Source organism: Caloenas nicobarica, chromosome 13 (assembly GCF_036013445.1).
Source record: "Caloenas nicobarica isolate bCalNic1 chromosome 13, bCalNic1.hap1, whole genome shotgun sequence".
Classification (NCBI taxonomy): domain Eukaryota; kingdom Metazoa; phylum Chordata; class Aves; order Columbiformes; family Columbidae; genus Caloenas; species Caloenas nicobarica.
This window is the reverse complement of record NC_088257.1, coordinates 5,113,120-5,136,999: the sequence shown is the minus strand read 5'-3', so window position 1 is coordinate 5,136,999 and position 23,880 is coordinate 5,113,120. Positions and strand designations below refer to the sequence as shown.

Here is a 23,880-nt window from a genome sequence, read left to right as displayed (position 1 = left end):
AGAAAAACCTTTTCGAGACCACCGAGAAGCGCCGCGCCCCTTCAACAACACGGTTTAGGTTTAGGTTTCCTTGCCACCCATTTACCACCCCAGGAACGAGCTTTCTAACCACCACAATTTTGCACATATTGAACCAGTTTGAATCTTCCCATCTGTTAGAACTGGAGGTTTTGAAGATGATTATTCCAAATAAGTTTAAAGGTTTCAGCACAGGAACCGGAGCGATCTCTCCTCCTCAGCCGTTCCAGCCTGCCTTGATTACTTTGATGTAACAACACTTGAAAGCTCCTATTCTTTGAAACTAATTTAAACACATTGAATTGTTGAAAGATTAAAAACCGCAGTCAGCTAATTACACTCACTCTCATCTCTTATTCAGCAAATGAATCACTTTTCATTACCACTTAGCTGAAGTACATGAATTTCTGCCTAATTAGAAATGTTGTAGATGGAGCATTAGCAAGGCTGGAGTGGGTCAGGATATCTTGCCTGCTTCATTTTTAATTCCTAACAGTAGAGCCAGATAGGAAAGGCTTCAGATAAGAAGTCATTAAACAATTTTAAATTATTTATAAAAATTACTTTGCCCAAATTATAATTATTTTTTTTCCCAAATGCTCTCATAAATGTCAAATGGAATGAAAGGAAAAGCAGCCCAACATTGATTTTAATGAACATTTTAATGTTATGTATAACAGAACATTATGAATACAATGGAAACAAAGTTTTATCAATTTAATAATAAAAAAGAAATCCAACATAAGAAAAGGGAGGCAATAAATTTCATACCTATAGTATAGTGCTTATTCTTACCAATATTCCCAGTTCGTGAATATAATGTCTTTGTATTCCAGATTCTAGAATCATGATTCATGTGAACTTAAATGCAGAATTACAGAAGGAAAAACAAAAACTCCCCAAACCGTAATTCATTCTTTTGTTTTCAGTAAATCAGTAAAATCTTTGACTGCTACAGGTTTCCTTTATTAATATATATATATTTTACTCCTCTATTGGATTCCACAGCTGCTAATGCCATATTTACACAAAAGAATCACCAAATGTTGTATAAAAGCTAAGATCCAATGCTGTTGGATTAGGTAGGGTTATAGATTTACATAACTTAAGTGTAATTCACCCTGTTATTTTTTGTAAAGACGCAGAAAATAAATATTTTTTTGCGTTTTGACTGCTCCCAATGCCCTAAACCAGTGGCTCCATTGGGATACTGGTGGTCCAAAGGATGCGAAGTGCCACTGTAAAAGAACTGCAAGAAAGTGCATTTTCTGGAGTTTTCTGAAAGGAAACCTTCCAGCAGTCTTGGATAAAGCTTCTCCCAGACCTGCACTGGATATCAGTAATAACAACAGAAGCATGATAAGACCCCAAAAATCTGCTGATCACCAAATTGCCAAGAGAGGGTTTTTACAATAAAAATTTGGGTAATATAGCAGTGTGGCTGGAACATTAGCAAAAGTATATATACATTCCAGGTCCCTTTGAATTAGCCATAATCACATATGTAAGCCATTTTTGGACAAAAATATATATTCTTATAAAAAACTGATCATAGTACTTGAGTGACTTCAATTGTGGACTCAGTGGTAGTAAAAGGAATGATCCAATTATGACAAAGCGATCAGGGAGAGGGGGAAAAGAAAGTCAAGCTCTTCAAGAAAAAAAAGTATAAAATTAGATTCAAACATTTCTACCCAACTCCCATTCCAGTCTTCCATCAAGTCTCAAAGTTAAAACTGGTTCTTCTATGTAGGAAAGGTTTTTTGAAGGTCTCAATACAAATTATTTCGCAAAATCGTCTAACACATTCCTTAGAAGAACCTTTCACCTCTCCAGAATTTGAACACGAGTTATTTCAACACTTAGAAAATAGCTTTTGGTTCTTTATGTAGACACTTTAACTGATAAAGAAAGAAAAAAAAAAAAAAAAAAGTATTGATCAGTGTTTTCCATCCCTTCCCCAGCTATATTTGTGCAGCTAAAAATCCTTCATTCAGTCTGCCCATTTATTTTCTTTTAATTTCATTTTTTTTAAATTTTACAATCTTTATTTGCTAAAATTGGCAAAATTTGCAAAGGCATCTTGCTTGGGTTGTATAGTCCCAGGAGTCAGGGGGGTCATAGCGATATTGGGTACCCCCATTCCTATTGTGCCCATCAAACCCATTCCTGTCGCCGGCACTCCCGTGTTCATGTTCATTCCCATCACTCCCTGTTTCATCATGGGCGTGGGTCCCATGGGCGTCATCCCCATCGTACCCAACATCACACTGGGCATTCCCATCCCCAACGGGCTTGTCTGGGGTCGAACAGGCATCATGTTGGGCTGAGGATTGAGGTTGACGGCTGCGAAGTTTTGAGTCATGACATTCACAGGTTGTTGCATATCTGCCAAAAAGAGGATGCAAAAAATCATTAGTCACAACCTGATGCTGAAAGTGTATTTAAGAAACTTATGTGGTAACTGCTGTGAACAAAGATATGATGGCCCAAAATGTAGCTATTTCACTCGTTTCCCTGTTTTCTGTGTGAAAGCTCAGAAAACTTCGATAAAACTTTGAAATAGTATTTTATAACAATACATACTACTATGTATATTCTAGAGAAATCCTAGAGATTAGGAAGCCTGAAATCAAGATATGGCAACTCTCCAGTAAACACATGTACGGACACAGCCTCCCCACACATCAGTCTCCATTTAGAAAATCCCACTTGTGTCAGAACCATCCCAGTAGCATAAGAAATTATGACAAAAGGTAGGAAAACAGTAACTGACAGAATACTCCATCTCAAGGACAACCTACTAAATACAGCCAGGGCTCAGTGTTGTGCAAGAGAGTGCAATAAGCACTTACTTTGTTGCTGCATCATGGTATTAAGTGATGGCTGCTGGGGTTTGGAAGGCTGCATCCCAGGCACTAAATTGTCCAAACTGATATTTACACTGGGATCTGACCAAGTTGAGGGTAGAGTTTTGCTTGCGTTCTTCTGCACCACTTCTGTGCTTGCACTATAAAGAGGATTAGGCTTCGGCATCATGGTGTTCACATTTTGCAGAGGCTAAAAAAGAAAAGTTTGTTGGTATCTACTTTGAACAATTTACCAATAAGCATCAAGACTAAACAAGCAGCAAGATTTTTTCCACAGAATACAATAAAAAGCCAATGAGATTTTAGCCATGAATCAGCTCTTCCAAAGCAGTATTGCCATGTGCTGTTACACCATTAGAATGGGTTAAAAGAGCATTTTGTAAGCACTAATATCAAGCACTCATTGAACATGTAGAATGACAGGGATCACCTGCAGTCAATTTTTGAACTCAAACACTGATTTTTTTTCCTCTGAACACCAAGCTGGCCTGTTATGGTTTCCAAAACCATTCCCCACTGAAGAACAGACCAGTCCTCACCTCCATCTACTTGAGGCTGGAAACCTGTAAGATTCTGTGCAGGATGGCTTCAAGGTTTGAAATATCATCAACCTCGTTTTCCCCAACAAAGCAGCAACACTTCACAGAACAATGAAGATCATCTCAGGGAGGACCAGTTTATAAAAGGAGGCTTTTCAAGAACATTTGACGCCTTTTTGTTCTTTTTAGGAGGCTATGCAAACATTTTCAGACAAAAATTTCTTATAAAATGTTGATCACAATATCAGAGTGACTAGGCAGACCGTCCAGGAGGGGAATGGATTAATTTTCAAAATGGTGATTAAGGAGAAGGCAAAAGATTAATTGAGAAAGGTCATTAGCCAGCTGTACAAATAGCAGCATACCTGTGACCTCGACATGGGTAAACTGATGCCCATGGCATTGAAGTTCATCATAGCGAAATTCATACTTTGTGAAGCGGTCATGGTTGTCTGAGAGGGACCCATCAAATCGAAGAGATCAGTAGAATCTGAAGCAGTTGGGGGCTGGCCAGATGACGGCTGCGAGCTATTGAAGAGCTCTATAGATGGCTGCTGTGCCGTGCTGCTGAAGAGGTCTCCAGCTGCAGCACTGGGACAAGGAGAAGCTTGGTTGAAGGCACTCCAGTCACCAAAGTCTCCATTTCCACTTGTTGCTGCACCTGAAGGAAAGGCAACAGTGCAGGAGGAAGGAAGACAAGAGAAAAAGGCAGAAGAGTTAGAGAAAGGCACTGAACAAATGCCATATTCCACGAACTGAAACAAATGAGAGCTGATCTGTGTCCGTCCAGATTAACATCTGCAGGTAGAACCTCCATCTGGACATCACTCCCCCTCATGAATATTCCAACAATTTTAACAAGGTAGCAAAGGGAATATGAAACACCCATGCACAGAAACAAGAAGGATGTTTGATAACATCACCTGCGGATGCGAGACAAGTAGGGACAGGTTTTCTTTAGTTGAAATGTGACTGAAAGATCACTTAGGGGAAATTGGAGGCTCCAGTCAAAACACCACCCAGAACTTGGATAATATTTATCAACTTTTTATCTCAGTTATCTGGTATCTTCTGAGAGAACAGTTGTCAGGAATGAGCCACTTGATAAAGCAAATACCGTCATGATAAAACAAAGACAACTACTTCGAAATTTGTTTATATACAACTAGTAGCTCTCGCATAAAACAATGCTGAGGGAAATAAAACCCAGAACTTTGAAAGCAGGTTGCCAGGGAATTCTTATTTGAGGTGATAAGGAATAATTTCTTCCCATTCTACGAAGTGCTCAGGTAAAACACATTAAGTTCTCTAAATCTGAATGCCTTGACTTGAAGCTGAAATTCAATCTTGGATCTAACAATTCTCTCAGCAGAAGCTTTGCTGAAATCTTAGTTCATCACTTAGACTTGGTTTAATTTCAGTATACCAGGGTTTTTGCAGACAAGCACTTAAGTGAAAACACAAGTTACAGTTCTCTCTGTATCTTACCGTGAGGAGCCAAACAGTATGAGCTGTTTGCAGACAACTGCAAGGGCGGCTATTTCAGGATCACAGATGTCCAGAGACACAAACCAGTGAACTGAGAATGTGTCATAACCTTTGAACCAAATGGGAGGAGATGTTATCTCCCTTAAAAACACGTTTTTCTATTAAAGGCTTATTTCACAGGAGTAAAAGGGGAAGAAATGCTTACAAAAGCATCTACAGGAGATGCTAAAAATAAAGCAATGCCATTTAAACATCTCTCATTGTTACACAGTGAATCTTGTTCCAAGTTTGGGCAATCGTACGGATCAGATTTTGAGTACGTCACTGACAGACTTCTGGTACTGCAGCTACAAGCAATGTCATTGCCATACGCAATGAACTCTGAGTTTCAGCGAGCAGTTAAACCATCCCTTCAATTTATTTAGATGAGCAAATGAAAACTCAAACACGTAAAGCTGGAGTACATGAATCCAGTGCCAGTTTCCAGTTCCATGTAAATATTTATCAACAACCACCTTCAACCTTTAGTCATCTTTGTCTTTAACAATACATTGGAATTTAGAGAATAGTAGGAGAGTAAATCTGTTCACAAAATCCAAGTATTGCCAACAACTTCAGTGCACGAAGTGGACAAATATTCATTAGCTTAGGGCCTTACTAGAACATTTGCTTTGATCTCCCTCACAAAGAAGGGCTCTACTAGAATGTTTCAATTAGTATTACATATTAAATATTAAAACCTACTTTAAATATTCCTGATAGAAAAGTAAATGCTGAGTGTGCTCCTATGTTCAGACCTGTGCACTGGGCGCCAATAATGGAAGTGGGGGTAAAAGGGATAAGGTTTTGCCCCTTCAGTAGAACTTCAAAGATGATTAATCAAAAAGGAAAAGATTTCTAGAGGGGCTTACGCTGTTCAGGAATGATTAATCATTTCACAGGACTCCTTGTCCCTTGCATAATGGTGATTGGAACAGATTAATCATGTTAATGCAGATAAAGGATTGTATCAATTTAGACTGTATTAACACACAAATTATTTGCATAGTAGGCGGCTTTGTGTTTGCAAAACAACTTGGTTTTGACTAAGAAAGCCTGTTTAAAAAAAAAAAAAAAAAAATCAGACCAGTTCTTTCCAGCCAAGCAGATTAAAGGTGTATTAACTAATCCATGCCCTGTAGAGTTTTCCCAACACAACAACATAAAGGAAGAGATGTAAACAGGCTGAATAAAGCTGGCTCGCAGGCAGGTTTGCTGATCGACCTCTTTACTACTCTTCTCTTATTCTTGACTTAATCCCACTCCCTTGGTGAGAACCCCCAGTCACCAATGGCGCTGCTGCCCAGATCAACTGCCCAAGAGGCAGCCAGGAGCTCCCTCCACTCCATGGCTGTTTGCAGCACTGTCCTGTCTGGCTCCCAAAAACTCCCCAACAGAAGGAAGCCAATCGCTCTAGGCAGCTTCCCAGTACATTTTTTTTTTCAGTCCAATTTGAAGGGAAATGTTTTTCAGACAGTGGCCATATCTACATTATAGCTTGCATGTTTGCAGGCAAAATGACTGCACATGCACTGGCTAGCCGACCGGACACCCGACAGCTTGGAACCGCACGTCGTGTGACCAGGGCAAACCGGAGTGCTGTCTCAACAAGCGTTATTAAAATCCTGCTCTTGTGATGGGCAGGGACTTGTCTGTGCCTGACTTAAGTAAGATCTGGGTATCTTTTATTTAACAGGCTTCTCCAAAAAGGGAAAGAGACCGTGACAAATTGTTATTTAGCCAAGCTGAAATAAAGTGTTGGTCAGCTTCATCCCACAAATGTGTACGCGCAACTTCAAATGCCGTCAGCGAGGTTGTACTGTGTGTGGAAGACACAACTTGACTGAATTCCTCTCCAGCATATGAGCCTTCCACTAGTAACCCAGACACCACTGGAAGCTTTGGAAAGAGCCTGTCTCAGGTTCCCCTCATTATGACATACCAGAGCAGCTAATTTTTTTTTCCTTAATAATTAATACCTACCTGTATCTGAAAACTCCTGAAAACTGTTAGTTGAAGTATTAGAAAAATAAATGCTTTTTATTGCAAATAAAATAGTTGAATAACCTTACATGGAACACTGGGAAGACTATAGTGATTAATAATCTGGATGGTCCTATTGCTACAGCCAATTTTCCAATCATTCTGGAAACACAAATACTCTTGTCTTGAAGCATTCATCATGGTAGAACTCCAATTAAAATGGCTCCTTGCCCACCACTACAAAAGTGGGACACGCTGGGCTCTTTTTTTAATTGTTGGGTGAGTGCTCTTCAGCTAGCACTTGGACCCACACTTATTTCAGGTTTTACTTTTCCTCTCCCGAAGTCACATCTGATTTCAGTGCATTTCGGAATCAGACTTGGAGCTATGTTTTGAGTCTTATTATATGCTTATATTACTAGATGAACAGGGATATATTTGTAATTCCTACTAACATTTTTCTGAAATAAAGCCCATGAAAAGTTTCAGGTTCGATGAGACGTGCTGTGCTGGATTGTAGAGACCTTCCTTACTCAATATAGCACCCGTGGTCCAGTTACATAAATCCAGTTTGCCCCGGAAAGGGAAGCAACTTTCAATAATGCCATGTGGCGCCTCTTCCCCTCTTTCTGCCCTTAACCAGCATTTCAATCTGTAAATTAATCCTACCTTGTGATGGTGGGAAACTTGCTGAAGCAGCAGCTGAACTAAAATCAGCAAATCCTCCAAATGGGTCAGTTGATCCACCTGGAAACAGAAGGAGCCAAATGCTGTTAGAGGGTTGTGCAAAGATCCATTGCAACAACCGCACGCAGGCTGATGAAGGAAAGCTGTTCTGTGTTGGGCAAGATGGATTTACTGATGCTGCTCTAAGCCAACACTGTTTTTCCCGTTCACCATCATACTGTAATTATACAAGCCTGAGCAACAATCAACTGGATTATTTCCAACTGTCTTGCAGAGCTTGCAATTGTGTTTTTCTAGGGAAGAACTAAAAGACTCAAGATTTTGCTATCTCTAAAAGGTTAACAAGGTTTTTACTAGTGAGAGATGCTACTAGTTTGGCAGTTTGTAAAATTAAAACTTTGGAAGTGTTACATATAAAAGCCAAACATCCTTATTGTGAAAGAAGTTGATTTATTATGCTTACTGTGAAAAATTACATGCTCCCTTATATTTAGTTTTTATGTTACTTAAAGCATGAATGATTCTGCAATGATCTTGAACTGGGATTTCAAGGACAGAGCTTGCTTTTTTGTTAATTTTTTAATAAGTTTGCTTCTTTTCTACCACAGGAACATTAAGTTTTCCAACCAGACGTTTGCATACAGCACATGAATTATTAACTTCTGAATACAGCATAGTAACAAATTTTCACTAAAAAAAAATACAGCCAAGATGTAAAACCAGAAAGATTTAAGAACCATACTGGAAATCTGCCTTTTTTACAAGATAAACAAACAGTTTACAAAAAGGAAATAATCAAATTATCCTTGCTATTGCTTTTAAGTAGATATTGCACTGACCTGAGGAAGCTAAGACGTTGACCTTATTTGTTTGTCCTCAAAGATTTCACCTCCAAGCAGTCCCACCCTTAGAAGGAGCTGCAGCAGTTCAATTATTTTGCTTTTAGTGTTATGCGTACATTATATAGGTTACATCACAGCTGCTTCGCCTGCAGTGCTTAGAAACCAGCCAGGTGGGACTGGAACATCTGTGCTGCACTCAAACACCACCAGGGACAGCTTCCAACATCTGGTGCCATTTCTGAATTGTCTTATCGCTGCAAGACATTCTGCCCCATCTGCTGCTCTCAACTGGGTTAATTAAACTAGAACCATCTCCTTTTTAATAAATGGCTAGCGGTAATAAAAGGAACCATTCACTTTCTGATACATGTGTACTTGTATTTCTTTTTAATGTTATTTTACCGTAGACGTTGCCAGGAAGGCGACTGTTCTTCCAAGGGGAAATGTCTTTTCTTGCTGAGCGTGTAGCATATGATATAAAACATGAGAAGGGAACGCAAGGATGGTCTCTTTGAATTTTCAGAAATATAGCACTACCAAAATCCCTTTACCACCTTTTCAAGAGGGAGAAGATTTCACACAAAGTGAAGAAAATTCTTCAACACAAGTTCTGAAGTGACCTAATAAGCACCTTACATACATTTGTATACAAGTTTTATACTGACTGCAACCTGAGAACGAAAAAGGGTAAGATGAGCCAGTGAAATATCAAGCTGAAAACTGTTCTGATCATGTTTATTCTGCCCACTGCAAAGAACATTTTCAAATAATTTTTTTCATCTTGTGTCCTTACAGAGTTCAGAACAGGTTAATGGCTTGAGGATTTATATGCAGAATGAGCAACACAGATGACATACGCTTGACCACATCCTCAAAAGAGGGAAGGAAAAAAAAAAAAAAAAAAAAAAAAAAAAATCAATGCTCTCATGCTACACCTATTATCCCTGGGCTGTTCGACAAAGTATCTAGGGATTAATTTAGTTTTAAAAACAGAACTAGGTTTAAACCTAAAATAATCCCTTAACATTTTCAGTCAACTTTTCCTCCACCTCTATTGTCTGTTTTTAAATGAAACATCAAGTTCATGCAAAAGTTGAACGCAGTAACTCTCTAAAGGAAGGTATCACCAGCTAAGATTAAAGACCCTCATCTCCAGTAACATCAAAAAGATGCTTCCAGCAGGTCTCACCACAGATTCTACGCCTCTCAAACATATTGTCCCTTCATGGCAACCAGCTGCCCCCCTCACATACAAACAGTGTTGCTTTAGTGGTGTGTCACCCCCCAAGCCTCACCAACTGTCCTTCTGCATCTGAAAACACACAGATAAGCAAATGTTGAGTTCCCTGAATTCACATGACTTCCCTGGCGGCTCCTTCACAGCACAGACCAAAGGCCGCGTTTGACCCTGTCCCCATGTCCTGCCTGACACTGGGAATTGTCCCCACACCCTGTGCTGGGGGGAGCAGCGGGTAGAACAAGTGACCTGCACGGGAAGGACAGCACGGATCTGCTCAACGTGAGCTATCCTCAAGGCTTCCCGTGTGGCACCACAAATGAACCCTTTCCATCTGCCTTCCCAGGTCAGCAAAGAGGTTATTGAGCAGCACCAGCTGGTGATACGCCTCTTCTCAACACCACTTCTAAATGCTGCTTTGGAAAAAGAAGAAAAAAGGCAAAAAGAAGAAAGGCTTACTACAGCAAAGAGCCAAACTGATGAAAGATTCAAATACACTGTAATATGGAAGCTGCCATAGTTCCCTTCGAAGTACAGCTCAAGTTGAAGTGGAAATGTATTCTCACTGTGATTTTGTTTTTATACATAAAAATAAAAACATCCACATTTGTATACAAATAAAGTCAAAAAAGGCTCTAATCTCTCTTCCTGTAAGAACTGGATAGGAGATTTTCAGTGTTGATGTGGGGTAGTGGTTCTGATGCAGGATCTTAAAATTCCACAGGAATTGTGGTAATGCCAACGTACAATGAACACCTTTGCATGAAAAGTTAAAATAACACAAAATAAGTTGTTCCTTAAATTTGGGAGCATTTGTGCATAAAAGAACAGATGCATGAAATTAATTTTATTTCTCAACCATTAGGAATTAACACATATTTCAGAACAGACATATAAACTTACCTACTTTCCCAAAAAATAAAAGAGCATGAAGTTTTAAAGATCTACCCGAAATAAGAAAGACCGAGATCTCTCATACTAAATTACCATGAAAATTTCCATCCTATTAACTCCTTACACAGGTTATCATTTCCGCAGCCCAGTGGCGAAAGGGACTGTGTGGCGGACAGCATTCATAATACTGGCTTTGCTTATACATTATAACAACAATACCTAGTGCAACATATTACAGGGGTTCCCACTACAAGTGGCACGATCTCAGGCAGAGGTAAGAGTGCACTTTACACATGCACGAATGCAGCCACTTTGTCACACGTATGTGCTGCAGCCACTGAGATGCCTTTTTTTGGCAGTTTCTGTGATTTTACAGTGTCTTTAAAACAAAGACTGGAGCCGAGTATCTGTTCGCTCCGAGATACACACATACACTTCTACAAATAATATCAGCATGATCCCATATATAGTAAGAGAAGTTGCTTATTTATAATGGAGAGAGGTTACACGGAAAGTTTCTGTCTATGAAAATGCACATTCTTGAATTTTACTTGCTATTCAAAGTGATCCTCAAGCAAAAATTCTGCCCACAAATTCTCTCCCAACCTCCATCAGTCCACAAGTGCCTGGAAGTCCTTTTCCTATTCCATGGTAGCCACAAGCAAAACTGTCAATATTAAGAAGTTGTAAGCACAATAAGAGAGTCTTTAAAGTTTCAGGTTTTAAAAAGCAAACCACCAAGCTCCTGAACTCCTCATCAATCCTGTATGCAATGCACTGAAATCTAATGTGCTCCTAAAAAGAAACTGCCGTGTAAGTCCACGTGAAGGCCAATGGAGTTAAAATTGAACCGCACATTTAGAGAGTGAACGGACATGTTTTACAATTAATAATTTTACTTTTAGGCAGCAATTTCTTTTTGGTATTAGGGTTGGGATCAACGAAGTGCCAAGCTAAAATGAAGTAAAGAAACAAGTTTGCCATATGCTTTAGATGAAAGCTTATATGAAGACCATGTAGGTGCCTGGCCTTTGAATGGCACTATAAGAAATGCTTGAATGTGAATGGATTGCACTTGCTTTTAGAGTTAATTATGAATAACTGCATTACAAACACAGCTTCTGACAGACTGATCTGGCAGTTAATCTTTGTGCTGCTAACATTTATTAGTCCCATGCAATCGCACATAGAGTACATTGTTACAAAAGGTTCCAGACAGCTCTAAAGTTTTTCAGTATTCATTTATCATTTTATCTGCTACTCTTTATCTATGTAACATCAAACAAGCTTATCCTCAGAACTGGTTCAAAATATACACTAAGAAAATAAAATCACAATGGGCCTACCTGTTGGGACTGGCTGGCTGGCTCCATCGAACAACAGGTCAACCAGGTCGTTAGATGACTTGCTGCCAGAGGGTACCGAAGCCTGAAGAATAAATTACACAACAGATCTCATGATGTCACCACTCATTCTAAATGACTTTAACAAGTCTGGGTTTTCTGGAGGGCTTTTTTGTTTTGTTTTCTTTTGCTTTGGAGTGATGGCAGATTTTGAAGTCAATCACTGGAACGTGGCTAAATTTAAAATCAAATACTGAAAAGTTAGGGGCTCAGGTTTTTTTTATGATAACTGATGAATTTGATAACTTTTCAATAAGTGTGCAGGTTCAGAGAATCCTTCACACTTCAGGCCTAGATCTTCTTTTTGCTTTCATGAAGAAACTAAAACACAGTAATGAATATATTTAAAATATTCTACATCTTAAAGCAATCACACAATTATAATCAAACTGTTCCACAGCCTTTGAAAACCCCAACTAAACATTTTTGAAGTTCCTTAAAGGCTGCTTAACAAAAATTGTGCTGTAAACTAGAAAGTGTCTCAGAGATCAGAAGAGTTTCCAAAATCGTGTTTTACTTTCTCACCTTTGCTGCAGTGTGAGCAGCAGCATTCTGGTCCGGACTTGCTTTGTCCCCTGTATAATGTGCTGCTGCTCCCAAGTCAATGGTTTTTGAAGGATTTGCTGTGCGTTTGTGTCTGGTGGTGGTGGTAGTTTCTGTAGCTTGTGTAATATGAATGTGTTTTGTTGTCACAGTCTCCTCTTCATCTTTAAATTCGGCTTTGGGAGATTTACCTCTTCTTGATTTTTCCTCATCGCTGTCACTAGAAAAACAAAAGCGATAGAATACCATTTGGGATGGACTTCTCAGTTACTGAAATGGATATCTGGCTTAACCCACAAGAGTTTTGGTTACTGTAGTTCCTTAGAGCAACGGTTCATAATAAAAATACTGCTTCTTCCTCCATTTGAGAAAGGAAATGTTTTACCCTTACCTAATGCATCTACCTAACACAGCATTGCACCTATTGTACAAAAGTGATGAAGAAAAGCAAGTTATTTTGTTAAACATCGACTGCAAGTCCACGGCAGAGGATAATAGGAAATCAGTGTTTAAATCCAGCACATTTAATTACCTTCTAACACAACTCCCCCACACATTATGTAACACTTCAGCAAGAAAAAGTTCAGTTGGCAGGTCTCCTCAGCGCTTACGCCAAGAGACAGAAAGCAGTGAACCAAATACAGGTACTATCTTTCAGTTTTCGAGAACTCCATTCCTATTTCATCTCGTTTCCCTTTCCACATAAACAGGCTTTTACATTCTTTAAAATGTTTGTGGAAAAAGAATGTTTACAGAATTATGCAATGCAAGGATGCCATTCATTTTCTATCAGAGAACACACATTTATTCTTACAATGTAAAAGAACAAAAGTGTCACTGTTTTAGGCAGAAACTTTTTAGATGTCACTGCATAATATCTGTTTAATCTGTTTACATCTTCTACTTTTACATTTTAAGTATTTCACAAACAAGTCAATTGCCCCCACCAGTCATACTGCCTGTTACCATCAAGATAAGATTTGTACATAACTGTGAAAATTGCTATAGAGAAAGCTTAAATCCATTGAAACGTATTTTGGAATAGTAATTCCCTTAGCAACATAATTGAAAGTGGAAGGTTTTTATATTTTAATAATGCATTAGAATACTAAAACCGCAAAATTTAAGAAAGGCCGTCCCTTTGTCAGCGGGGATATGCCAGTAAGTGCAACATACTCTGACAGGGCAGCCTTTGTTCTCCGTTAACAACAGTGGGCTGTTTGGAATACGCTGTGTGTGTTATTTCCCCTGTGCACATCACCTGCTCACGGCTGGGGATGGCTCCATCCATCAACATCAGTGAATATGAACGCTCACTCCTTTTAAACTTTTTATTTTTAAAAGAAAAATAACCTAGCGGCCAGTCAACCCAGCAACTACCGGCATTTGTGAGAACCAGCCTTACAGAGAGAAGCGAGCTCCAACGGCATCACGTACCATTGTCCTTCCAAGGCAGTTCAACCCCATCTTACAATGACAGGTCAACTGGTCCAGCTCTGGTTTCTGCCAACAGGCTCCCTACGTGCACAAACACCCAGGGGGCCACTACCCACGTTTTCATTTGTGCCATTGGGATTTTAAACACAAGCCCCCAGAGAAGCCTGATCTGCACTTTAGCGCAGCACACGTGGCACATCCATCCAAAAAGCCTCAGAAGATCGTGGATGAAGTTGCTTTTTAGATGCGTGTTGAAGTGTCGAAGGCCGGGACAATCACAACTATGGCTCAGGCTCTTCAAACCTGCTGCGAAATATTTCTTGTCATCACTACAGAGCCCGTCTAGTCCGTATACACGGTCTGCGGGTTAAGTGATTGACAACCATCAAGGTCTGGTCAGGGGAGCTACTGCTACAGAACTGGTACAGATCAACCTCACTAATGTAAGAATGAAAGAGAGTAGGTCTTCGGTGATCTATAGCAAAATAAATGTCTAAAAGCTTTTCAGAAAAGAAGTTAAACATATATGCCAGAAAGCAGGACAAATATTACAATATTCCATTTTCTATGACAATCTGCTCTGCTTCCAAACTGTCTCAGGAGATCTGTTTTTATTTTTCTTTAATGGTCACATTAACGAAAAAGGAGAAATATTACAAATTAATGTTCCCTTTAAGTGTGTTTACTGTGCTTGGAACAGTAAAATTGCAGTGCTTCATCTGAGAATTGCCGAATGAACTTAAGACCAAAAGTTATAGCTAGCATTGTACCAAATGATTAAAACAAAAACAAAAAACAAACTTCTGCAGAGGAAGTCCACGGTTCCAACTTCCAGAAGTCAAAGTACAGATATATGCTCTTTTTCTTTGCCTTAAATTTTTTCTGGTGTGGGTTTTTTCCCTGAACATTCTTTAAGACAATAAAAAAAGTTTACTGGTACTTTAAGACTACCTGCATTATACCCTACTACAAAAATAATCCTTTACATACACGGGAGTTGCCTTTTAACATGGCTGTTGCACCCTTGTGTAGGTGTACTACAGGTTTTGCTTCCTTTCTATTCTGTTACCCGCATCAACCTTTCTGAACACTGGAGAAACAAGGCTTGACAGAGTTTTAAGAATTCTTATGAAAAAAGCGTAGCGCTTCAGAACAATCTCTGTACATCTACAGCTAATTTAGAAAACAGAACTTCAGCATCTGAGGCCAGACTCAGGGCAGCAATTGGTTTATTCGCTTAAGCCAAGAACTAACAAGAACTATGAAAGAACAACAGCGGTTTGCCCACCCCATGAGGTATTGTTTCTGGTCGTCTCTACTTCCAAGGGGATATATTACTGGAAAAAAAGAATCAAATTCCCCAACAGCAGCACTAAAATTTTCCTTCTAAAGAATTAAAAAAAGGCAGACGAGGCTTCTCCAGAGTTGGTTGTGTGAGCTGCGGTTTCACTGGAATCTACTGCAAACTCCTGCCACCTACATCACGGGTTAAACTCTTCTTGGTTAATTCAAGCTTCTTTTTTCTTCTATGAAAACTACAAGTTTTGCAAGTAGAGTCACAAATCCAGGAGCTTGGCCAAGTTCTTCTGGTGTGGATACTGGAGATAAAGATTGTGTCAGCCAAATTCCATTAATCACGGTGAAGATGCGTAAGTCACATTTATTCTTTGTGCTTCAAGACCTTTATTGGCTTTACAGTACTGAAGTAGTAATGATTTATAAAGCTATTAAGATAGAAACAATAGAACATACAACAGCAGATTTGCCAGCTGAGCGAGTATCACCATTTAGTCACTTTTCCAAGGGAAATAGCAACTTAATTCAATGTTGTTATATAGCAGCAGGCCACAAATAAACTAGTAAATTTTTGCAGGCTTCTTCTGTGTTTTTAGAAAAAAAATTGCCGAAGGGTAAAAGCACAGAAATGCATGGATTTCATGAAGCATTTACAAGAGACTGTTATGCTGTTGTGAGCTTAAGTCACATGATAATTAAAATTTAATGTTTCTTTCAGTTTTGATATTTAACTTCCTTCTGTTAATACAGCATAAATTACAAGGTTTGTATTTACAGTATCCTTAAGTATAAATAGACAGATATTCTATAACCTTGAGTTCAGTCGTCTTAGATCTTTTGATGCCTTCTCTGCAGAAAGAAACCCCCTTTATTTCAACGCTGATGAAATCTCTTCCATGTTGCATAATCTCCATGGCAAGAGAAGCCAAAAGGAAATTTCAGGCTGGCAGCTGAAGCAATGCAAGAGAAGCCACGCTGCTGCAACCTGGATTCCTTTTTACGGCAGGATAATCTGCAACTACCAAATTGGTTTTTGCTCATGTGTGTCCCCAAAAATCCTGCTTTTATTTCAAGACCTGAGTTTACTACTTTCACAAATTTTGAGATGAATATCACACCTGACATTTACCAAAAAAATGCAAGAAAAATAAAAAAGAACAGACAATGGTTACAAGAGCAAAACAAAAATGAAAAATGTAGTATTAGCCAAAGAAAAAGATCCATGTAACTTGAGGTAGAGATGTACAGTGAAGAAGTCCTCAAAATAAGTTGCTTTTTATAGAGTGCAGAAAGGACTGTCTGATAAACTGGAAGGCGCAAGACTTTACACCAGCACAAGTAAGAGACCAGAAGCCATTTGGAAAGAAAGCAAAAGAAATAAGATTAAAAAAATGTTTACTGTACATCCTCTACATGGCATGTGGACAGTGAGCTTCACAGACTGTGTGTGACAAGTTGCTTTTGAAAGGTAAGTACAGAAAAGCACACAGCAATGCACCATTGTTACATCTGAAATTGTTTACCCTTCTTCTGATCCCTTCTCTTTGTGGTCTATTGATAGTAAGTTCTGAGATGGAACCCTGATGAGTGCAAAGAATACAACGTTTATGATTTATTAATGCCCTAGCAAGAAGTCCATACTGCCTTTTCCTCAGAAATTCCTCAGAAATTATAATTATTTTTGTTTCTGTGCAAAATTGCTTGAGTTCTGTAATATATGCACGTGTATTTCTATACACATACATATAAAAATTTGTGTGACTGAATCTGAAGATATTCCTGTAAAAAAATATTAATCAAATCTCAATGCAAATTTGCATTTTGTTTCCCAAAAGGGAATTATTTCAATATACTTGAGTACTTTCTCTACAGCATTTTCAGACTCTGTTAAGTACAAAGTTGATCTCCAGATAATAAAATTCAATGCACCTCTTGAGGTGTGATGTATGTAAAGGTCTTTCTGCAGGCAAAGCAGGGCAGGTTTTCTTCCTTACTGAAAAAAAATGTAACGGCCAGATGTAAAATACAAGTTTCTTGAGAAGGTTCAACTGAAACTGACTTTTTTGTTTTTTTAATAAGTCACCTGCAGTCTGTTCTTCCTGAGATCAGCTCATGGAAGAAGCAATGTGTCAAGGTAGGTCTAAGCGATTTTACATCATCTTCTTTGGCACTTCAGCATTCAGAGTAACTGTAGCATTAAATGGCAACCTCCAGTACACTGGCACAAGGAAGACCACTGAATTGCTGAGAAAAAGAGAAGTTTAGGAAATTTCAGCCCAATTCCCTGCTTTGCCAGCAGTTATCTAAGCGACAGGCAGTAATGGGAGGCAGCCAAGAGCAGTTACCTATTGACAGAGCTACATTATTCCCCAAGGCCAGTAAGAGCTGCATAAGTCCAGGAAGCAAATACTGAAGCCCAAAATGCTTCCATACAGACAAAAAGAATGGCAGAGTATTGTAACTAATGATCAGCAATGTCAAAGAGCTTCATAATAGCAATTTCACAGAATAAATTCATGTTAAAATAACTCCAGTACCTGCACCTTTCTGGAGAGTCTTCTCTATCTTTCCTTCGGAACTTGCTGATGGTATCGTCGATCGTGCTTCCAATTTTGTCACTTAGCTCACCTAACTTATCACTGAATGGAAAAGCTGGTTTTTTATCCCATTCTTCATCCCATTTTGACTTGGGCTCAGGATCGTATCTTTCACCTGTGTAAAAGCATCAATATAAGAAATACTGAAGATAACAGGAAAAAAAATAAATGCCTGTGGTCTTTTTGGAATCTCTCAAGCCCCCCTGCCTTCTATACAAAAACTTTACAAGTTTTCAAAGCAAACTGAAAGCTCCCACAGTGCTGAATCAACACCCTTACAGCAAGGCACAGCAGGTAACCCAAATCATTAAGTGGCAGGAATGCAGATTCAAAGACTTTTGTTTGTGACAGCGACACAATTTTAATGCACATCAGGCCAGTGTTGGACTCTGCTGAAGAAGCACAAGGGGCACAATCAACCCCGGCTGCATAAGCAGCTTATCAGAAACGGGACGTGCTGGTTTTGTAGCAGTCACTTAATGCATCAAATTCTACTCTTGGCCAAGCTGTGTGCTTGGAGGTAAACCGATGGGTTTTGAATAGGTTGACATTCATGAACACATAAAAGCGTAGTTCCAGAATACTGAAAGACATAAGTGTGCAATGCATGATTAAAAATCCTTTCAAAGCGATGAAAAAAGAACAGGCAGCAAAGCAACCCACCTTTCCAGCAGCCATTGAGTACCCTGAACATCTTTACTAAACACTAGTATCAAGCAATCAAAACCATCTTTCCTTCTAATCAAGTATTCAAGACTACCATCCTGGTATCTCAGCTTCCAAACAGCTGAGAGTTTTACTTCAAATAAGTACATTTGCTGTACAATCTCAATAAGAAAGTTTAAAAAACTTAAGCCTGGGTTTATTCATACACCAACCTGAATTTAATTTAAAAGAAAAAAACAACACTTAAATTTTAACAGAGACTTAACTATCAGAAGCAAAGCACACTTTCCGCTGAAAATACAGGTAGATAAAACCACCCAATATAGCTCAGCTCCTACACACCACTTTTAGACAAACATTTTCAATTTTGGGCCATCACACACATGAAACTACTTTTTTGTACTATTGAAAAGTGTGAAACACCAAATTTTTTACTTCAGCTGAGCAAAACTGAGTAGCAGAAAGGAAGAATGGTGAAAAGTTCATGACTTCAAATTATGTACAAGCTATATTGTAGCTCAGGTCATGTTCTAGATGTATTCAATTCAGCCATTTTAATAAAAAGGAAATTATGGATTCCAGTACTACGAGGTTCAAAATTGGTATTATCGGACAGATATAACTCAATTTATCAGAGGATATATTTTCTTACTGAAGAGGTAAGTCCCAAGTCTCCTATGATATTTGTTTAGATCCATAAAGTGCAGACAAACTTTTTCAAAGTAGAAGACGTGTTAGAAATCAATGAGATATACTCAGTGAGATCTTTATCCTTGGAAAAGGAGAAATTGCTAAGAAATGTACTACTGCTAAATTTTGCAGGAGAATAAAATGTCCTTATTTCAGTTTATGTCAGGCTCTCAAGCATCTTAATGTAGATTCCATTAGAAGGTTTCCTTGTGCGACAGCAATTTTAAAATAAATAAGAAAACCCGAGAGCGCGGTATTTCAGGACAAAAAGAACTAAGGAAAATACAAGCATTTTATACATAAATAACTAAAATCTTTTAGATTAGAAGTGTGACCTGGGAGAAAGTTTGTTTTCTGCTGCTAGAAAGTTGTCTGTTTTTTTTCCACTTTATTCAACAAATGAAGGGATAATTAAAACCCCTTCACCATCAAAATGAAATACAAGACAAAGAAGATAGTCCTTTAAAGTAAAAGGCTCAAATGAAAACTGAAGAGCATACGGAAAAAAACCTTCTACCCAGCATCCAGGGGTAGATCACGACTCTGTAGGGAGCAAGTCAAAAGACAAGCTCAATGAAAGAACACGGGGGACACATACTTAAAGTACAAACGCAATGACTCATAAGCATTTCCTAAAAAGAGAACCGCCAGAATTCCAAGCAGGTAGCAAAAGCCTAAAGGAATACAATAAAACAAGACGTAGCCTGCCAAGGAGATAAGAGATTTTCAACCACTGTGCATATGAAGAAAAGGGAGAATAAAGGAACATGGAGAAGTAATTTGTCAAAAACAACAGAGAGCAAATCGCACAGTGAAGAGGGGTAAAGAAAACACACACAGCACCAGAGAGGGACAGGGTGAAGTCCAAGTCCTGCACAGTTGCTACTCAGACCTTACACCAAATCCTTCTCTCAAAGACGTCATCAACTCTACCAAACCAGAGCATTGTGCCATTGTGACTTTGGGACTCATCCCTGAATAAAAACAGCCACGGATTTACTCAGGCCAAAGAAAAGACAGATAAACATCTCGAGAGCAACAGCTGGATCATGGACATGCTGGGACACATCAGACATAAATCCAGCTCAAGCTCAGATCCCTGCTGCACACCGTGGCGGGACTGAGGAGCAGAGGAAGCTGCACGCTGGATTAGCAGAACCTCGTACAGGTCATGTGCCTTTATCTAACTGGGGTGCCAGAGAAAACTGCGTCCTCTCTAAAGACAAATGACATCCTTTAAGGCCAAGATCTTACAACACACTACTCTGAAGATGCAAATAGTCTGACAGAACTCGTTGCACACACAAAGAACAAGATTTGCCTCAGCAAAACTGGCGAATTTATTTCCAGAAGCCAAGGTATATCAGACTACCTGTCAGCAGCATTGGGATTATTTTTTTTTTCCTTTATGTTTTTTTGTTTCACGTGTGTATCTTTTTATTTAAAGGATCTTAGTAATGAAGGCCCTACTGCAAGTACCAAACCCAAGCCAGATATAGGGCTGGCACCTTGTACATGATGGCTCAGACTCATGATGGCTGGATTCTTTAATTTTGTGGGATTTTGATTTTTGAAAATCTAATGGCGGGTTTTCTGATTTTTTTGATGAGGGAGTAGATGACCAACTGAGCCTTCACATGTATCTTTTTAAACATACAAAATGCATATTTTAAATATAGTGGGGTTTTGTTGTGGTGGTGGTGGTGGTGGTTTTTTTAAACAAAAATTTTATGACTTTCTTTCCAGTGTTAACTATGACCTCTTCACAGGCTTCTGCAATTCCCTAGGATTTAGGCATGAGCACCGGTGCACCAAATTTCCAGCCTGCATACGGGTCTGCTGTGCAAGCTTAGTGTGTCTACACAGAATGAATTGGGTATTACCTCCGGGAGCCCTTCAAAAACCACACGGGATCTACAGCACTAATCGAACTAGATTTTAAAACCACACAAACTGAGACAGCAACAACTGTGTTGGCAAATGCCTGAAATACAAGCACCATCACTAATATCAGACCTGACAGACATCAGAATCCATACCGATAACCCACAGATATCTTTCAAGTGTCCAAACAGTATTACTTGGGAAACTAAAGAAGTCCAATGGCGTTACAACATCTACATTGTTCCACCCGAACAACCCAAATTAACCAACAGCTCTAAAGGAGAATGGCGGGAGTAGGTGTAGTAATTCTTGTGCTGTGATGGGTGGAAAGTACCATCACTATTTTTTTTTTAATACTAAGAAACCCTGACTTACAAGAGCATTTATTTATCTGCTTCTGCTACAGCACCATCCATTTCACAATGAGACTCTGCCTATGGATAAAAATAAGACAGCTAAGTTTTGGCTAAGCCAGTGCACTAATGTCATTAGTATAAGTTTCTAGTTAGTTATCTAAAAAAGACTAACTTAAAGATTTTTAAAGTAATTCATTTAAATGTCTATGTGGGGGAAAATGAGCAACATTTCTTTTTTACTAGTAGCACTGACAGTTAAAGAAATATGAAGAAAAAGCATCAAAAGGAGCATCTTAGACAATTTCAGAAATTGTCTATGTTATCTAAGCCAAATTAAAAGTTGAGGTTGTCAGTCCTTGATGAAGAAAGCCTCGTACTCACTGTATCTGAACCCTCCAACACTGTCTGAAGAAACCCCAATGTATTTGTCTTTGTTCTTCTTTGCTTTCTTCCTCTCTTCTCGAAGTCGATCATCATCTTGAGCAAATTCAACCATTTCTTTTACCTTCTGGCGTATGTTTATACCTTGGTCTTTGCCATTTTCATCTGTATAGGTAATGCAGGATACAGACAATGGATGGAAGACGGGGTAGGAAAGGATAAAATAAATTAGAGGCAGCAATACTGAGCAAACTGATAAGAAAATTTGAATTATGAACACAGCAGTCAGATAAAGATCTCAAGGCCACTAAGGTCCACTGCATTTATTTAAAAATGACCAAAAATTTTGTTTCAACACAAGTTTTTATCTTTTCATAATTTGCACTGAAAGGTGTATTTAGAAACACCTGACTGCTGCTGAAACATTGAAAACATTAATAAAGGCTGAGACAGAAATTATATTCTCCACTTGAACAATTTTAACCCTTTGATATATAAGCCTTTTTCCTCAGTCTTTTCAGTACAGTTTTTGCAAGTTTAATTGCAAGAACTCAGTCTTATCGCAAAATCGAATTTTTGAGAAACCACTTGCAGTGGTTGGGATGTACTACAAGCTAAACGTGCTCCTTTCCTAGCCTTTTTCACATTCAAAACACACACTGGCCTTGCTGCCTTCACACTGTAAATATTATTTGGTGGGAGGAAAAAAACCCAGCTTCAAACAGATGTGTGTGTTTTGGAGCTCTAACCTTTTCTTCCCATATGATTAAAGCTATTCCTTTACGGACACCACAGGGGACCAGTCTCTAGTGCATATTTTAATATAAACCCGAACACTCATGTTGTGTTGGTTCTGTTGTTATTAGCCAGTCTTTTCTGCAAGTTCTTGTCTTCACTAATTAATACTCTAGGGCCCCACGTCTTGGATTCTACACTCTTCACACAACTGGCAACAGTCACATTCTAATTAGACTGGGGAAGCTTCTAAGCTGGTTCAGGTGACTGACAACTCCAACTACTGTTTTAATTTGCTTATAAGATTTTTCTATTGCTCACCTACAAAGTGGTAATTTTCCAGGGATCGCAAATCATAAATGTGTTCTCTGGCACTTGTAACAACACGCTCTGATCCATTCCTTATGAGGTAAGCTAGGAGCAGCAAAGACTATAAAAATACAAAGCACCTTATGATTGCATGAACAAAAGCTCTTTTTTTTTTGAAAAAAAAAAAGCAATAGAGAACCAAACCTACCCACCCCCCTAAATTAGTAAGTAATAAGACTTTTCCCTTTTAAATAAATGCCTGTGAGTTCACACAAAAAAACCATGTTTTCCCCACATGCACCTTTTGCTCTTTAGAATATCAAAACTGTATTTGTCAAACTCTATTTTGTTATTACTAAATCACAAGCAGCTACCTTCATCAGCTACTGCTTATTCTAAAAGATAGCAGTAACAATTTAAGAGAAAGAGTTAACCCTGCTAAATGAAGCATTTTCTTTTCCCTCTTTTGTTCACAGTTTTCCAATGGCTTTTCACTGAAAACTCCTACAAAAATTTAAAGAGCCTTCTGCAGGATGCAATGGATACACAAAACCGCATTTCAGGAAAATTTTAAGTCAGCGACAAAACAAATTAAGTTTAAATAGTACTTTGACTGCAATTTTTTATGTTGAGGATTTCTATCTAGCAAAACAAAAAATGCGCTTTTTCCGAAGCAGTGCCTTTATCAGCTAAAGCTGTCATTATATTTCAACCTATCCAAACCTGATAAGCAATTCCAAGCAGTCTTTATAACATTAAGTAGCTATGTGTGATAGCATTAAATATTAATTTATATTGTACTTCAGGGAAAACAATTACTATGAATACAAAACATCAAGCACCTGTGAAAAGCACAAACCATGCCTTAGAATTAATTCTGTCTTGTTACAACCCTGGCATCAAGAAAAACAAAATATAAGCTAGTCTAATACATCAGTTCCAAAAAATGAGGTTATATTTGCATAATTCAGTGAACATCGAACATC

The 23,880-nt window shown here is 38.6% G+C and overlaps 1 protein-coding gene across 1 annotated transcript in view; it reads right to left on the bottom strand.

Annotated features, from left to right (window-relative positions):
• Positions 1–661: 661 nt before the first annotated feature.
• Positions 662–23,880, bottom strand: part of CLINT1 (clathrin interactor 1) — a 51,345-nt gene continuing 28,126 nt past the window's right edge. The window contains exons 4-12 of the mRNA XM_065644030.1: positions 22,907–23,015; positions 21,851–22,015; positions 17,814–17,988; positions 12,526–12,763; positions 11,944–12,025; positions 7,607–7,684; positions 3,793–4,088; positions 2,874–3,078; positions 662–2,406 (exon numbers count right to left, since the gene is read on the bottom strand). Coding sequence (XP_065500102.1) covers positions 2,066–2,406; positions 2,874–3,078; positions 3,793–4,088; positions 7,607–7,684; positions 11,944–12,025; positions 12,526–12,763; positions 17,814–17,988; positions 21,851–22,015; positions 22,907–23,015 — 1,689 coding nt within the window. The 3' untranslated portion in view covers positions 662–2,065. The remainder of the gene's footprint in view (positions 2,407–2,873; positions 3,079–3,792; positions 4,089–7,606; positions 7,685–11,943; positions 12,026–12,525; positions 12,764–17,813; positions 17,989–21,850; positions 22,016–22,906; positions 23,016–23,880) is intronic.